The 18589-nt window shown below is 39.1% G+C and overlaps 1 protein-coding gene across 2 annotated transcripts in view; it reads right to left on the bottom strand.

Annotated features, from left to right (window-relative positions):
• Positions 1-18589, bottom strand: part of RBL1 (RB transcriptional corepressor like 1) — a 60184-nt gene that overhangs the window by 18905 nt on the left and 22690 nt on the right. For both annotated transcript variants that reach the window (XM_078057158.1, XM_078057159.1), the window contains 7 exons: positions 17478-17590; positions 17182-17285; positions 10706-10843; positions 9545-9709; positions 6724-6856; positions 2785-3051; positions 1703-1914 (listed from right to left, as the gene is read on the bottom strand). In XM_078057158.1, coding sequence (XP_077913284.1) covers positions 1703-1914; positions 2785-3051; positions 6724-6856; positions 9545-9709; positions 10706-10843; positions 17182-17285; positions 17478-17590 — 1132 coding nt within the window. The remainder of the gene's footprint in view (positions 1-1702; positions 1915-2784; positions 3052-6723; positions 6857-9544; positions 9710-10705; positions 10844-17181; positions 17286-17477; positions 17591-18589) is intronic.

Below are 18589 nucleotides of genomic sequence, written 5' to 3' on the forward strand. Positions count from 1 at the left end.
GCTCAACATCACTAATAATTAGGGAAATGCAAATTAAAACTATGAGATACCACTTTATTCTCATTAGGATGACTACTATCAAAAATAACAGAAAACAGGGCGCCTGGGTGGCTCAGTCGTTAAGCATCTGCCTTCAGCTCAGGTCATGATCCCAGGGTCCTGGGATCGAGTCCCACATCGGGCTCCCTGCTCGGCGGGAGGCCTGCTTCTCCCTCTCCCACTCCCCCTGCTTGTGTTCCTGCTCTCGCTACCTCTCTCTCTGTCAAATAAATAAATAAAATCTTTAAAAACAAAACAAAACAAAACAAAAATAACAGAAAACAATGTTGACAAGGATGTGGAGAACTTGGAACCCCATGTATTGTAGCAGGAATATAAAATGGGGCAGGCACTGTGAAAAATGGTATGGTAGTTCCCCAAAAAATTAAATTCAGAATTACTTTTCCACTTCTGGGTATAAACCTAAGAGAATTGAAAGCAGAGACTTGAATAGGTATTTGTACACTAATGTTCATAGCAGCATTATTCACAATAACCAAAAGGTAGAAACACCGCAAATGTTCATCCTACAGATGAATCGATAAACAAAATGTACATACAATGGGGTTATTATTACATACAATGGGGGTATTATATACATACAATGGGTATTACTCAGCCTTAAAAAGGAAGGAAATTCTTTTTTTTAAAGATTTATTTGAGAGAGAGTGAGCGACAGAGAGAAAGAGAGAGAGACCGTGCGAGTCGGGGGGGGGGGGGGTGGGGGTGGCGGCGGTCAGAGGAGAAACAGGCTCTCCACTGAGCAGGGAAGCCCAACGTGGGACTAGATCCTAGTACTCCAGGATCATGACCTGAGCCAAAGGCAGTAGCTTAACCAACTGAGCCACCTAGGCGCCCAAAAGGAAGGAAACTCTGAACGATGCTACAACATGGATGAATCTTGAAGACTTATGCTAAGTGGAATAAACCTGTTTTAATATAATATTAATTATATTAATACTTATATTAATTTAATATAATATTAACATAAATATTGTTTGATTCCACTTATATGAGGTACCTAGAGTAGTCAAATTCCTAGAGACAGAAAGGAGAATGGTGGTTACCAGGAACTGGTGGTGGGAAGAGGAATCGGGAATTATTTTAAGTGGAACAGAGTCTCAATTTAGGAAGATGAAAAAGTTCTGGAGATGGATGATGATGAAAGCTGCACGACAATGTGAATGTATTTAATGACACTTCACTGTACACTAAAAATGGTTAAAATGATAAATTTTATGTATATTTTACTACACACACACAAAAGAAGGCTAAAGCTGCTCTGTTACTCAATCCTTCTTGCACTGATTAAATGAGGTAATTTTAGTTTTATTTAAAATATTTTATTTATTTATTTGACAGAGAGAGAGCGAGAGCACAAGCAGGGGGAGCAACAGAGGCAACAGGAGAAGCAGGCTCTCCGCTGAGCTAGGAGCCAGATGTGGGGCTCGATCCCAGGACCCTGGGATCATGACCTGAGCTGAAGGCACACTTAACCAACTGAGCCACCCAGGCGCCCCTTAAAATATTTTATTTTTAAGTAATCTGTACACCCAATATGGGGTTTGAACTTACAACCCTATGATCAAGAGTCACATGCTCTACTGACTGAGTCAGCCAAGCATCCCAAATGAGATCTTTTGGATGCCACAAAATCACATACCTTTCTATAGAACAGTGCTAAAGACCCAGTTCTCTTTGGTTTGCTTATTCCAGTTGGATGTGCCTCTTGTGCTTTAGTCAGATGGGTCTGTTTCAGAGAAGCACCAATTAATGACTGAGCAGTAAGTGATATAGGACTCTCGACTTTGGACTCCTGAGCTGTATTCATGGAAATTGGTATCAGTGTGATCTCTCCAGCATCATTTGTGATACCTAAATGTATAAGCAAGAGTTTTCAATTTTAGAAATAAGCAGCATGTGTTCCAGAAAGGTTGTCAATTCTATCTATCTATCTATCTATCTATCTATCTATCTATCTATCTATCTATCTATCTATCTATCTATCTATCTATCATGTGTATAAACATAGGAATAGGTTAGAAAAGGAGAAGAAAGCCACAAAAACAGTAATTCTAGGTTATAGCAGTCTTGTTTTCTATTTCTGCTCTGAAACAATATTGCTTTCTTTTGAGCTCTTAAGGAGATGTTTTTAATCAAGAAACAAGACTCTTGTAACTCATTTGTAAAGCTCACATAAGAAAATAAAATAAGTCCTAACAAAAAGGGTGGTAAATTTATAAAATGTGAAAATTCAAAAACAGTATAAGTTCAAAATAAAACAAAAGGTGGAGCACAGAGGATTTTTATGGCAGTGAAACTATTCTGTATAATACTATAATGGTGGATATGTGTCAGTAAACATTTGTCAAAATCTATAGAATGTACAATAGCGAGAGTAAATCCTAATGTAAACTATGGACTTGAGGTGATAATGATGTGTCAATGTAGGTTCATCAATTGTAACAGATGTACCATTCTGGTGCAGGATGACTATGGTGATGAAAGGTGTGTGTGTGTGTGTGTGTGTGTGTGTGTGTGGCAGTGGGTGTATGGGAAATCTCTGTACCTTCTACTCAATTTTGCTTTGAACCTAGAAGTGCTCTAAAGATAATAAATTAAAAAAAATAGTATAGGTTCAAAAGAAACTGGAATAAAAAGGCCATGTGATCCAATCCAGCAAGACAAATCTTAAATTATTAACTAATTCAGAAAAAATATAAAATAAATGCATTAAAATGTTACCGTGCAATGGGATTGTAACTTTATGTCCCGCTGTTCCTGTGACTATGGTTGTGGCCATAGTTAGAAGACTTTGCCCAGGGGAAATTGATATATTTTCAGCAGTAATGCTGGAAGAAGGGGCAATTTTCAGTTTTGTTCCTTCTGTTATGATCCTGTCCATAAGTATTTCCTTTGGGGGGTCTTCCCCAAAAAGTCTTCTCTTAGCACTCCCTGCAGTAGGAGAACTGTAGCGTTCATGGACAGAAATTGGAGACAATGGTTGCATATCTAATAGAGAGAAAAATAAATTTAAAACAGTTTGATACATATTCCAAAATAATAAACCAGGTTCATTCATTCAAAAAATAGACATTGAGTTACTATGTTAAGCACTAGGGATTTAGCAGTAAATAACATGGCTCTGTCTTCATGGAATATAAAGTCTAGTGAAAGAGGCATGGAAAAAGTCATTACATGTGAAAATTACGATAGCTCATCTTCTTGGTTTCTCGAACCTCTGCCTACTATTCAAGGAGCAAAACATTAAGGCTAAGGTAGAAATTGAGAGGTAGAATGAGGTGACCACTAAATTGAAGTAGTCCAATTAGCTTCTGTCCTCTAATTTTATCTAGTAAATAACATCTGAGAAGAAGGTAAATCAGTGATTTGGTTCACAGTTTGACCCCTCCCACATGCCCACACTTAAGCAGTTTAAGGTACTATGGCTTTCTGATTTAGTAGATACAGAATCATCTTTTATAAGCTCACTAGAAGATAAAGATGAGTAAAGGTGATATGATTCTGTTTAACTTGCCTTAATCTGAGGGTTGGCAGTAGTATGTTGATCAAAAAGAAAGTAAGGTTATGGATTCTATCTATTTTCAGTGCTATCCTTCCACAGGAGCAGCCTTCCCTTTCTACCAATTGCAAAGGTTCTCCTAGACCCTTACAACCCTACATCTTTTTCCATAATCCTTCCTCACTTTCCCCAACCCATTGTTTCTTTACAGGTATATGATATGCTTTTATTTTATCATATTTTATTTTTTGAGAGAGAGAGCGCATGTGCGCGCGAGAAAGCCAGCGAGCAAGCAGGGAAGAGCAGAGGGAATGGGAGAATCCCAAGCAGGCTCCATGCCCAATGCAGAGCAGAAGCAGGGCTCGATCTCATGACCCTGAGATCATGACCTGAGCCAAAATCAAGAGTCGGACACTTAACCAACTGAGCCACCTAGGTGCCCCTTTATTTTTTATTTGTTAAAGGTAATCTCTACACCCAACGTGGGGCTCGAACTCACAGGCCACCGAATGAGCCAGCCAGGCACTCATATACTATGCTTTCTTTCCCCCCCTTTTTTTTTCTTTAAGATTTTATTTATTTATATGCCAGAGAGAAAGAGAGCACAAGCAGGGGGAGCAGCAGGCAGAGGGAGAAGTAAGCTTCTTGCTGAGCAAGGAGCCCAATGCAGGACTTAATCCTAGGACCCTCAGATCTTGATCTGAGCTGAAGGCAGATGCTTAACCAACTGAGCCACCCAGGTGTTCCATGTATACTACGCTTTTAAAGTGAAAGCATTTAAGGGCACCTGGTTGGCTCAGTCGATGGTGCATGGGACTCTTGATCTCATGGTCTTGAGTTCGAGCCCCACATTGGGTGTAGAGATCACTTAAGTAAATAAATGTTAAAAAAAAAATAAAGTGGGGCGCCTGGGTGGCTCAGTCGTTAAGCGTCTGCCTTCGGCTCGGGTCATGATCCCAGGGTCCGGGGATCTAGCCCCGCGTGGGGCTCCCTGCTCCGCGGGAAGCCTGCTTCTCCCTCTCCCACTGCCCCTGCTTGTGTTCCCTCTCTCGCTGTGTCTCTCTCTGTCAAATAAATAAAATCTTAAAAAAAAATAAAATAAAGTAAAAGCATTTCACTATTTATTTTTACACTCATTAGATAATTAGCCATATAATCTATTTACAAAACATGCTTACAAGTTATAAAGATTACTTCTGACAATGATTTGACAGCTGTCTTAATGAGGTGAGTGGAGAATTCTCCGTAATTCTGGGGCTTGTGAAAGCAGCTCTGATTTCCCAACCTCAGTAGAAAGTATAAAGTTCTACTGTAGCTCCCATTATCCCTTAACAGGAGCCTACCTAGATCTCTTACACACAAGAAATCCAAGGCAGCCCTTGAATCTGACTAGGAATGTTCAAAGCTGACATTTTAATACAGGATTCACATTATAGCCATGAAATTACCTGCAAACCCCTTCAAATTATCTTTTCCTAGCACAGTAGTGGAAAAGCTACAGTGAACAACTAATAAATTTAGGGGCGCCCGGGTGGCTCAGTCGTTAAGTGTCTGCCTTCGGCTCAGGTCTTGATCCCAGGGTCCTGGGATCAAGCCCTACATCGGGCTCCCCCCTCCACAGGAAGCCTGCTTCTCCCTCTCCCACTCCCCCTGCTTGTATTCCCTCTCTTGCTGTGTCTCTCTCTGTCAAATAAATAAAATCTTAAAAAAAAAGAAAGGAATGTGACAGTTCATCAAGGCACAGAAAAGATGCTCACTATCATAAATTATAATTTATCATAATTTATAATACTTCTCCTATAGGAGGAGGTCGCAACGATTGTTTAAACTATTCTTTGTAAGTTTTTATTTATTTATTTTTAAAGATTTTATTTATTTATTTGAGAGAGAGAATGAGAGAGAGCGAGAGAGCACATGAGAGGGGGGAGGGTCAGAGGGAGAAGCAGACTCCCTGCCGAGCAGGGAGCCCGATGCGGGACTCGATCCCTGGACTCCAGGATCATGACCTGAGCCGAAGGCAGTCGCTTAACCAACTGAGCCACCCAGGTGCCCTGTAAGTTTTTAAAAAATAAACCACTTTCTGGGCACCTGGGTGGCTCAGTTGATTAAGCGACTGCCTTTGGCTCAGGTCATGATCCTGGAGTCCCTGGATCGAGTCCCGCATTGGGCTCCCTGCTCGGCAGTGAGACTGCTTCTCCCTCTGACCCTCCCGACCCTCCCCCTTCTCATGTGCTCTCTCTCTCAGTCTCTCTCTCTCAAATAAATAAATAAAATCTTTAAAAACAAAAAAACCACTTTCATTCTCAATGTTTCCAGGGCTTTAAATTTTACTGTACTAAGTATTTTTTACTATTTTCTCATTGCTCTAAACATGAATGACTGATAGCTTTTTTAAAAAATTATTACTTTTTTAAAGTAATCTCTACACCCAACAGGGGGCTTGAACTCATGACCCTGAGATGAAGAGTCGGATGCTCTACTAGGTGCCCCTAATGACTGATAGTTTTAAAAACTTTTGGGGCACCTGGGTGGCTCAGTTGTTAAGTGTCTGCCTTCGGCTCAGGTCATGATCCCAGGGTCCTGGGATCGAGCCCTGCATTGGGCTCCCTGCTCAGCGGGAAGTCTGCTTCTCCCTCTCCCACTCCCCCTGCTTGTGTTCCCTCTCTCACTGTCTCTCTCTGTCAAATAAATAAATAAAATCTTTTAAAAAAAAGAAAATCTTATTACTTTGATATGAGAAATTATACAATGGGCCATACAAGGGTGTTGGCAGAAGTCCCTTTTTTTATTTAAAAAAAAAAAAACTTTTTAAAAAGATTTTATTTATTTATTTATTTGAGAGAGAGAGTGAGAGCATGAGAGCATGAGTGGGGGGAGGAGCAGAGGGAGAGGGACAAGCAGACTCTGTGCTGAGCGTGGAGCCCAATGAGGGGCTCAATCCTAGGACCCCAAGATCATGACCTGAGCCAAAACCAAGAGTCAGCCACTCAATTGACTGAGTCACCCAGGTGCCCCTTTAATTTTTATTATTTTTTATAAGTCCCCTTTTAAATTCTGACAAAGAAATTAATTTCATAATAATATATTATCAATACTTGATATTTTCTTCAAGAAAATTATCTTTGTTATTTCGTTCATTGTTTTCCCCATGTTGAACCTACCCCTTCGAAGACTCCCACTGTCAGTCCGAACTTCTTTGACCCTTGGATGCATTAGAGGAGACACTGGCATCATGGGAAGATGTCCCTGTACATTTCCCCCATTTCCTGTTTCAAAGTTATTTGGGAATATAACCTGTAAAAAACAAAAATCTTTCGCTTTACATATAGATAGACCCACTAATGAAAACCTATAACAGGAAAATGAGAAAAAAGTCTTTTTTTAAAAGATTTTATGTATTTGACACAGAGAGAGAGTGAAAGAGAGAGAGAGAGCACAAGCAGGGGGAGCAGGGAGAGGGAGAAACAGACTCCCTGCTGAGCAGGGAGCCCGACGCGGGGCTAGATCCCAGGACCCTGGGATCATGACCTGAGCTGAAGGCAGACGCTTAACCGACTGAGCCACCTAGGTGCCCTGAGAAAAAAGTCTTTTTAACTACTCTAAATGTTTTATTTCTCTTCTTTTTCACAAAATAGAACAACTTGCATAAAGTGCTCAATAGTTAATATTGTTAAATATATCTCACTTAATCTTATAATTTATCTACTTAAGTTTATTGACTACTTCTAAAAGCAAACCGATTAGGTAGGCACTATTTCCACTTAAGGATGAGAAAATAGAGGCTCAAAATATGAAATCTGCTCAAGGACACACTACTATTAAGTAACAGAGCAAGAGCTTCAACCCAAATCCTCTTTCTTCAAGTTCAGAGCTTTTTTTCACTTTCCCAAGGGATTCTACAATGGAAATATTGATGAATATGAAAGATTGCCCAGTTTGCTGCAAAAGTCCAAAATACATGGAAGAGAGATTTCAAGATTTTCAAGAAATCATCTTCTTTTTAGTTCTTTCTGGTCTTGGATAGTCCCTCCAGTAATTTGGAATTAGAGAAAAATTTATCAGGTTTCATGAAATAAGGAGACATAGAAAAGCAAATAAGGATGAAAAGACAGGAGTTACAAAAGAGCAACACAGAGGTAAAGGGGAAAAAACTCCATTTCTCACCTGATACTAAACTGAAATGTGTCACTTGTATTAGGTACAAACTTCTGATTTTTTCAATTTTAACTACTACTAATGAAAAATGTTTAATTTTTTACATAGACATTTGAAAAACCTGATAAAATTAATGGGCTTCTTAGATATGACTTCAAAAGCACCAACAATATAAAAGAAAAAAATAGATAAACAGGACAGCATCAAAATTAAAAGCTCTGTGTTCCAAAAGACTTTATCAAGGGGGCGCTTAGCTGGCTCAGTTGATGGAGCATGTGGCTCTTGATCTCAGGGTTGTAAGTTTGAGCCCCATGTTGGGTGTAGCGATTACTTAAAAATAAAATCTTAAAAAAAAAAAAAAGTAAAAAAGACAACCAAGGAAAGTTTTGCAAATCATATCAGATAAGGGAGTTGTATCTACAATATACAAAGGACTCCTATAATTTAATAATAAAAAAAAAAACCCAATTAAAAAATGGGCAATAGATTTGAATGGATATTACTCCAAAGAAAATATATAAATGGCCAATAAGCACATGAAAAGTCACTGAACATCATTAGCCATCAGGGAAATGCAAATAGAAACCACGAGATATTACTTCATGCCCACTAATGGCTAGAATAAAAAAGGTTAAGTGTTGTGCGGGGGGAAGGTTAAGTGTTAGAGAAGATGGAATCTTCATACACTGATGGTGGGAATGTTAAATAGTTCAGCCACTTTGAGAAGAGTCTGACAGTTCCCCCAAACTGGAGTTAAACAAAGTTACTACATGACCCAGCAATTCCCCTCCTAGATAGATACCCAAGAAAAATGAGAACGTAGGTCCACACAAAACTTGTGTCTGAATGTTCACAGCAGCACTATCACAGAAGTAAAAGGCTGAAACAACCCAAATGTCTATCAATTAATAAATGGAGGAACAAAATGATATATCTATGCAATGGAATATTATTAAGCCACGAAAAGGAATGAAGTGCTAATATACCCTGTAACATGGATGAATCTTGAAAACATTATGCTAAGTGAAAGAAGCCAGTCACAAAGGACCACATATCATATGATTCCACAAATATGTAATGTCCAGAATAGACAAATCAATAAAGACAGAAAGTAGATTACTGGTTGGTTAGGGCTAGGGAGAGGAAGGGGGGTAAGGAAGTGACAGCTAAAGGGTACAGTTACTTGTTGAGGTGATGGCTGCACCTATATATGAATGTACTAAACACTAAATTGTATTTTTAAAAAATTATTTATTTATTTGAGAGAGAGAGAGTGCATGCAAGTGGGGGGAGAGGGAGAGAATCTCAAGCAGATTCCTGAGCACGACCCTGAGATCATGACTTAAGCTGAAATCAAGAGTCGGACGCTTAACTGACGAGCCACCCAGGCACCCCTTGTTTGGGTTTTTTATTTTATTTTGATTTTTAAATAGTGTCCACACCCAGTGTGGGGCTCAAACTCACTACCTCAAGATCAAGAGTTGCATGCTCTACTGACTATGCCAGCCAGGTGCCCCTAAATTGTATACTTTAAATGGATGAATTGTGTGGTATGTGTTTTATATCTCAATACAGCTGTTATTTTTATTTTTTAAAGATTTTATTTATTTGACAGAGACACAGCGAGAGAGGGAACACAAGCAGGGGGAGTGGGAGAGGGAGAAGCAGACTTCCCACGAAGCAGGGAGCCTGACGTGGGGCTCGATCCCAGGACCCTGGGATCACGACCCGAGCCAAAGGCAGACAAATGACACTCAATGAATGAGCCACCCAGGCGCCCCTACAGCTGTTATTTTTTAAATGATTATCACCCTTGCCATGACTCACTTCCTCACAGGTAGGAACTTTGTTTGCTGAAGCCTGGAGAGCCTCCCACAGTGCAGAATCGTGACTCCATGCTAAACTCTCTAAAATCTGTTCTTCGATGCTGTTCAGGTGTTTCACCATATCCCTGGAAAGTCCCTCCTCTGAGCGGATCACCACCTCAATAACCTGGTAAAGAAAAATTGCAAAGGTAACGTAGTCTCAAATAGTCATTTCTATACCGGGCTTGCATGTATGACTAGCTTTGGTCTTATGATGACACAGAACCAATGATATTGTTGAACTGTGACTCAGTGGCTTATTAATATATTTTAATTTATAAAGGAGTTTTTAAGATCTTCAAAATGCTTTCACATACATTTCTGCTTTTTATGTTTTTTTGTATACATGGAAAAATGAGGCAATGATAGGTGGAAACTGGTCAACAGCCCAATAGCAGAAGAACTCAGGTCTTGGGTTCCAAGTCTAGTGCTATTTTGAATTTACTGCTCCTTCTCAGACTATTTTTCCCAGTAGCTCAAAAGAACAGAATGAATAACGTACTTAAAAGGAATTTTGCTTATATTAAATAATTCCATTTTAATAAGAGTAAATCCTAGAACAAAGTCTGTAAGTATATACACAAAAGTATTAAGTGAATATTATTTATACTTAGGATTATAATGTATGGTTTTAATATTTACGTTTATATGTATTTCCAGTTTTTCTTCAAGGAGAATACATTATTTATGTGCTTAAATAACAAAGGCGTTTAACTTCTTGAATGAAAAAAGGATGTTACAAATAAAAATGAATTGTTATCAGATAAGGCCAAAACCATTGTCCTTGAATAAAATTACCTTTACTTCCTAAGAGAAAACCTGAAAACACATATCAACATTGAAGTATATATACAGAAGCAATTTTCCTTAAGTCATTAAAATAATATTTAAACCCCACTCAGCAATTCAAATGGATAAGCTTTCCAATTATCTGCATTTTCCATAACTTTAGGCATATTTTAGGTAAAAAATTTAACTCTTCAAACCAACTTTTCTATCAATACTTTGAATGTAGCACAGATGACAAAATATTAACTAAATCATGCCAATAAGTATAACAGTGGCATCAATCTTAAATTAGGACACTAGGTAACATTAAATGTTATTGTAGCTCTCATCTCACCTTATAAAAATAAAATGGTCGTAAATTGAGAACTTCAATAATCCAGGGGAAAGTACGAGGTGAGCTATAGGCAAAGAGCACAATTTCCAAACAACAGGCCATCAAGGAACGATGAAATATATCCTGCTCTAAAAGAACCTTGGAGAACAGAAAAACCACAGTTTAATATTTCTCAGCAATCTCAGCTTTTGCCATTCTATAAAGATGACTATGGAAACAAGATAAAACAATCTCTGTACATTATATTATACCAGATTATCAAAGATAAAAATTTGAGTTCTCAAACTGATAGTTTTCTTATAAAATATAATCTTGCTCAATGGTAGATCTTATATTTAAATGAGGCATAAACTACAATCTGCTTTGAAATAATAAAATAGTCAATATTCCCATCAAGAGGAAGCATTAGGATTATTTCAATTTTTTTTTCCCGTTTAAATACCAGTTTTATGACAACTGTTTTGTCAACATAAAGATTGGTTAATCAAAACACTAAAATCAAAGGTATTATACTGTCACAGCTAAGACTTTAAAAAAGTTCAGAGAAGTTTACTAAGAAGATAAAAGTCCTGCTCACCACTGAGTTTAAGATTTAACATAAGCTGGGGCACCTGGATGGCTCAGTAGGTTAAGTACCCTACTCTTGGCTTCGGCTCAGGTCACGATCTCAGAGTCCTGAGATTAAGCCCCAAGTTGGGCTCCACGCTCAGTGGGGATGTGCTTGAGATTCTCTCTCTCTCCCTCTACCCCTGCCTCCTCAACCACCCCCTTGCTCATGGGCACACTCTAAAAATAAATAACTAAATCTTAAAAAAAAAAAAAAGATTTAACATAAGTTTTCAGTTTTAAAGATTTTATTTATTTATTTGTCAGAGAGAGAGCACAAGCAGGGGGAACAGGCAGAGCAGGCAGAGGGAGAAGCAGACTCCCCGGTGAGCAAGGAGCCCGAGGTGAGACTCCATCCCAGGACCCTGGGATCATGACCTGAGCTGAAGGCAGACGCTTAACCGACTGAGCCACCCAGGCGTCCCACGTTTTCAGTTTTAAAAAGTGTTTGTCACCATCCTTTCAAATATCACACCAAATCAACAAAAAGAATAAGAAACAGAAACTACCTTGGATAAAACTAGAAGTCAGCTATAACCGCAAGCTATAATACATGACAAATTACTTAGTAGAAAGTAGTATGGTCAAACAAGGGCCTGAAAAGACACTTAGAATTAATGAATTTGTTCCATGCAACCTAGGAAAAACACAGTAACTCAGGGCACAGGTAGAATGGAAAGCAGGGATTAGGCAGAGGCTAACGTGAATGGATGATATGAAAGTCTGTGTAGTCAGAACTCTTCAGGTCCCCACTCAACCCCAACTCTAATGAGTCAGATGATAGGGTTCTAGTCTATCCCAACAGGGATCTGGAGAATTATTCTAAGACTGAACTAGGGAGACTTGGAGCTTGAGAACACCAGGCATAGAAGAGACTGTGGTTTTAGGTGAAAGTCTGCACACTATGAGACCAAGTTTCCCTTCCTTGCTTTGCTCCACAACACCAACATTCAGGTAAGAGATTAGCAGATACTTCTCTACAGAAACCGAAATATTTCAGAAGAACCTTAAAGACACCAACAGTTGGGCACCTGGGTGGCTCAGTTGGTTAAGCGTCTGCCTTCAGCTCAGGTCATGATCCCAGGGTCTAGGATCGAGTCCCAAAACGGGCTCCCTGCTCAGCAGGGAGTCTGCTTCTCCCTCTACCCCTCCCCCCTGCTCATGAGATCTGTCTCTCTCTCAAATAAATAAATAAAATCTTAAAAAAAAAAAAAGACACCAACAGCTGAGGGTCCCTAATACTACATGTTCACATGAGACTGTTGCGCTTATATTCCCACTCCTGCATACAAAGCTTTGAAGCAAACTGCTCAGTTACCCTAAGGGTTTATTAATGTTTCATTTTTAGTGCCTTATTCAAATATATGTGGATATCCAAGAACAATCTAACATATGAGGAAATCTTCTAACTGAAAGACAAAGATTAAAACAGTAAAAGGGCGCCTGGCTGGTTCCGTTGGTGGAGCATGCGACTCTTGATTCTAGGGTTTTAAGTTTGAGCCCCATGCTAGGTGTAGAGATTACTTAAAAATAAAATCTTAAAGGGGCGCTTGACAGGCTCAGTCAGTAGAGCAAGTGATTCTTGATTTCAGGGTTGTGAGTTCGTGCCCTCTTGGGTATGGAGCACACTGGGCATGGAGCCTACTTAAAATTTAAAAAAAAAAATTCTTAAAAAAATAAAACAGAAAAAAACTCAGAAGAAACAGAGACAAAGCAGTCAACATAAGAAAACTTCAAAAGAAATCTAAATTTAACCTCACATAACAAGAAAGATATCTTAGAAATGAAAATATAGCTAACATAAAAAAATTTACTAGAACTAGATGATAAAAAGTTGAGTAAATATCCTTAGAAGTAGAATAAAATAACAAAGAAATGGAAAATAAGAGAAAAGGATCAATCCACAAAGTTCCTCATCTGAATAATAAGAGCTCCAGAAAGATAAATCAGTGGGCAATACATTATCTAAGAAATAATGCAATAAAATGATCCAGAACTGCAAGACATAAATTTCTGGACTAACAGGGCATTCCATAGGAATGCTCAACACATAAATGAAAAGACCACAATAAGACTTTATTGTAAATTTCAGAACATAAGAAATAAAAGGAAGATACTAAGATTCCAGAAAATAAAAACAGGTCACATACCACTACTGACAATTAGAATGCCATTGGACTTCTAATTAGCAACACTGGAATGTAGAAGATAATGGAGCAATGCCTTCAAGATCATAAAGGAAAATGACTGTCAGTCTAAAATTCTACACACAGACAACTAACTATCAATCAAGTGTGAATCTAAAGACTTTATGCAGGGTTTTTAAAGATTTATTTATTTATTTTTAGAGGCAGGGGGAGTGGCAGAGGGAGAGGGAGAGTCTTAAGCAGACTCTGTGCTGAGTGCAGAGCCCAACATGGGGCTCAATCTCATGATCCTGAGATCACAACCTGAGCTGAAACCAAGAGTGGATACTTAACCGACTGCACCACCCAGGTGCCCCCTTTATGCAGAGTTTTTAAAAAGGGACTTAAGGCTTCCACATTTTATTGAACTACAAAATGTCTATACCAGTGGACTGTGAAATTATGCATATATAATGTAATACCTACAGCAACAACTAAACAAATCTGTACAGAGTCTAAAAAATATTCAAGTGGGGGCACCTGGCTGGCTCAGTCAGTAGAGCATGTGACTCTTGATCTCAGAGTCATGAGTTCAAGACCCACATTGGGCACAGACCTTACTAAATAAATAAATAATGTTCAAGTAATCAATAGGGAAGTGGGAAAAAGAAAACAAAAAGCAAAGAGAACAATCAGAAACAAGAAATAAAATGGCAGACTTATGCCCTAACATATCAATAATTAAATTTAAGTTGTCTAAATTTACCAATTTATTTATTTTTAAAGATTTTATTTATTTGACAGACAGAGACACAGCGAGACAGGGAATACAAGCAGGGGGAGTGGGAGAGGGAGAAGCAGGTTTCCCACAGAGCAGGGAGCCCCACATGGGGCTCGATCCCAGGACCCTGGGATCATGACCTGAGCTGAAGGCAGACGCTTAACGACTGAGCCACCCAGGCGCCCCTAAATTTACCGATTTAAAGAGACTAAGAGAGATTAAAAAATGTGACTCAGTTACATGCTACCTACAAGAAACTCACCTCAAAGGTAATGATACATGTAGGCTGAAAATAAAAGACAGACCATGCAAACATTAATCAAAAGAAAGCAGAAGCGGTTATATGTAAACAAAAGATCGCTTTTGGAACAAAGAGAGTTATCAGCTTCAGAGAGGACATTATCTCATGATAAAAGGATCAATTACCAAGAAGACATAGCAATCCTCAATGTGTATGTATCAAACAGCAGAGCATCAAAATATATGGATTTTAAGAAGTCTAATAGAACTGAAAGGAGAGGGGCGCCTAGCTGGTTTCATCGGTAAAGCATGCAACTCTTGATCTTGGGGTTGTGAGTCTGAGCCCCATACTGGGTGGAGTGATTACTTAAAAATAAAATCTTAAAAAAAAAAAAAAAAAAAAAAGAGGGGCACCTGGGTGGCTCAGTCATTAAGCATCTGCCTTGGGCTCGGGTCATGATCCCAGGATCCTGGGCTCGAGCCCCGCGTTGGGCTCCTTGCTTAGCGGGGAGCCTGCCTCTCCCACTCCCCCTGCTTGTGTTCCCTCTCTCGCTGTGTCTCTCTCTGTCAAATAAATAAATAAAATCTTTAAAAAAAAAAAAAAGAGGGGCACCTGGGTGCCTCAGTCGTTAAGCGTCTGCCTTCAGCTCAGGTTATGATACCAGGGTCCTGGGATTGAGCCCCGTGTCAGGCTCCCTGCTCGGTGGGAGGCCTGCTTCTCCCTCTCCCACTCCCCCTGCTTGTATTCCCTCTCTTGCTGTGTCTTTCTGTCAAATGAATAAAATCTTAAAAAAAAAAAAAAAAAGAAAGGAGAAATAGATAAATCTACAATTACATTTGGAGACTTCAATACCATTCTCTCAACACTTGATAGAACTAGACAGAAAATCAGCAAGGATACAGAGGTCAACACCACCATCAAGCAACACTATAGAATTGACATTTACAGAACACTCCACCCAACAACAGCAGAATACACACTGGGGGTCATGAAATAAACCTCAACAAATTTAAAAGAACTGAACTCATATAGAGTGTGAGTGGAATGAGTGTGACTACAAAAGGGTAGCATGAGGGGAGATCATTGTGATAACAGAACAACTCAGTATCTTGATTTTGGTGGCAGGTGCATTAACCTACAAGTGATGCAATGGTGAAGAGGAAGACATATGTATTGTTCCAATGTCCATTTCCTGGTTTTGATATTATATCATGTAAAATGTAGCCACTGGGGGCAATTGACTACACATAGGACCTCTCTATACTACTTTTGTAATTTTCTATGAATCTGTAATTATTTCAAAATAAAAAGTTGAAAATTTACTGCTTCTCAGGAAGTTATGGAAACATATGCTTTGTCAAATATTAGGATTCTCACAAAAGAGAAAGCCATGGAATCCAGGAAAAAGGGGGACCAACACAGAAGAGAGATAAAAATTTCCAGAATGAAAACAAAGAGAAATTTTATTACATTAGTTATGAAGCACCCCTCGACATCAACCTGTTCCTATTGGAATTTAAAGTCAGAGGACTCCAAGAGTGACAAGGAGGAGAAGGAAACCAAAAGATCATATCAGAGCTTTGAGTTTTTATAAACTGTATGTATGTATACATGTATGCATGTATTTACTTACTTATTTATAGTAAGCTCTACGCCCAGCAGGCTTGAACTCATGACCCCAAGATCAAGAGTCACATGCTCTACCAACTGAGCCAGCCAGGCACCCCAACAGCTTTGACTATTTATTTATTTATAAATATTTTATTTTTTAAATAATCTCTACACCAAATGTGGGGCTCAAACTCACAACCCTGAGATCAAGAGTCGCATGCTCTACCAACTGAGCCAGCCAGGCACCCCAGCATTGACTTTTCAGAAACATTCCTTTACATAGCTATTGGAGAGAGTGGCCAGAGTTATCAATGTTCAAAGAAAACAAAGCAATTTTTTTATTTTTGAGAGAGAGAGAGAGTGCGAGCAGGGAGGGGCGGAAGGAGGAAAGAGAATCCCAAGCAGGCTCCATGCTCAGCATGGAGCCCGATGCAGGGCTCGATCTCAGACCCTGAGATCATGCTGTGAGCTGAAATCAAGAGTCTGACACTTAGGACGCCTGGGTGGCTCAGTCATTAAGCGTCTGCCTTCGGCTCGGGTCATGGTCCCAGGGTCCCAGGATCGAGCCCTACATCGGGCTCCCTGCTCAGCGGGAAGCCTGCTTCTCCCTCTCCCACTCCCCCTGCTTGTGTTCCCTCTCTCGCTGTGTCTCTCTCTGTCAAAATAAATAAATAAAATCTTTAAAAAAAAAAGAAGAAAGAGTCTGACACTTAACCGACTGAGCCACCCAGGCACCCCACAAAGCAATTTTTTAACAAGCATTTTATTCCTCCAAAATCCCTGGGAGGTATGGGCAAATATCTTAATTATCAGTTGGGCTAACAGTTGGGGAGGGGCATCTCATTATTAGCAGCAAGGACAAAAAAAGGACCTGAAGGGAAAGGATACCAATGGTGTACCAGAGATGAATTTCATGTATTTTACATTTCTACCTAGAGATGGCTAGCTCTGGATGTGCAAAAGACAAATAAGGCCAACTAGCAAATCATACTGGCTAAGTCTGCTATTAACTGCTGATTCCCAAGACACACTATGCAGCCTCTCAACACACTGCTTTCAGGCTTAGGAAGTTTTGGACCTTGCCAGTGGCTGGGAGAGTGGATTTACTTACTGACATGTCCATTCCATGAAGTCTTCGTGTTTCCTGAACCATTACAGTCTCTAATATTTTATAATACAGAATTTCTGCAAGCTTTAGTCTGTTTACAGCAAAGTCTAGGGAGGGGAATAAAAGGGAAAATACGTGTTAATGAAATGTAGCTGTTAAGGACTAAAGAACAAAACTTTTATATAAATTTAAATCTCATACATTAAGAATAGCTGGGAAGGAAAAAAAATTAATTTCTACTTTTTAGGGCCAATCTGTCTATTTTCAATGCTATGTCAACTTTCGTTTTGTCTTCTTACCTATGTGCGATCCTGGCTGTTCATCTGTTGATTGAGTATAGTGTTGGCAGAAAGTCTCTCCTATTCCTTTCACTATTTTCATAATGTTTTCCATAGGATTACGCATACAAGATCTATGAAATACAAGAGGAACCTAATTACCAGGAAAAAACCCTCAGACTACCAACATTTATTCCAGTTCTGATCCCAGTTGTAAACCTCAATACATAAACAGCATATTTCAAATAAATTGAAAGCTTTTAAACAAAGTCATTTGGCATATTGTTTTGGAATTTCAACATTAGCAGAGTCAATATTATATCTTTTATGCTTCTATTTATATGACATTTTAGAAAAGGCAAACTATAGGGATAGAAAATATATCAGTAGTTGCCAGAGGCTGGGGATGACATAGGGGGTTGACTAAAAGGGGCATAAATTTTGGGGGCTAATGGAATTGTTCTAAGTCTTGATTGTGGTTATATAACTGCATGCATTTGTCAAATCTCATACAATTATACAGTTAAAAGGATGACTCCTATTGATATAAATTGTAATTTAATAAACCTGATTTAAGAAAAATAGAGGGGTGCCTGGGTGGTTCAGCTGGTTAAGTGTCTGACTCTTGATCTCAGGGTTGTGAGTTCAAGCCCTGAGTTGGACGCCACATTGGGTGTGGAGCCTACTTAAAAAAAAAAAAAAAAAAAAGATAGAAAGATGATGTGGCAGTATTCAAGTATATATAAAATAGATACAGTTGACCCTTGAACAAGATGGGTTTGAACTGTGCAGGTCCATTTATAAGTGGATTTTTTTTGATAAATACAGTACAGTATTGTAAATGTATTTTCTTTTCTTTATGATTCTCTTAATAACATTTTCCTTTCACTAGTTTGATTTATTCTAAGAATACAGTATATAATACATGTAATGTACAAAACATGTGTCTATCAACTGTTTATGTTATTGGTAAGGCTTCTGCTGATCAGGGGCACCTGGGTGGCTCAGTTGTTAAGCGTCTGCCTTTGGCTCAGGTCATGATCCCAGGGTCCTGGGATCGAGCCCCGTATTGGGCTCCCTGCTCAGTGGGAGGCCTGCTTCTCCCTATCCCACTACCCCTGCTTGTGTTCCCT

Source organism: Halichoerus grypus, chromosome 10 (genome assembly GCF_964656455.1).
Source record: "Halichoerus grypus chromosome 10, mHalGry1.hap1.1, whole genome shotgun sequence".
NCBI classification, from domain to species: Eukaryota; Metazoa; Chordata; class Mammalia; order Carnivora; family Phocidae; genus Halichoerus; species Halichoerus grypus.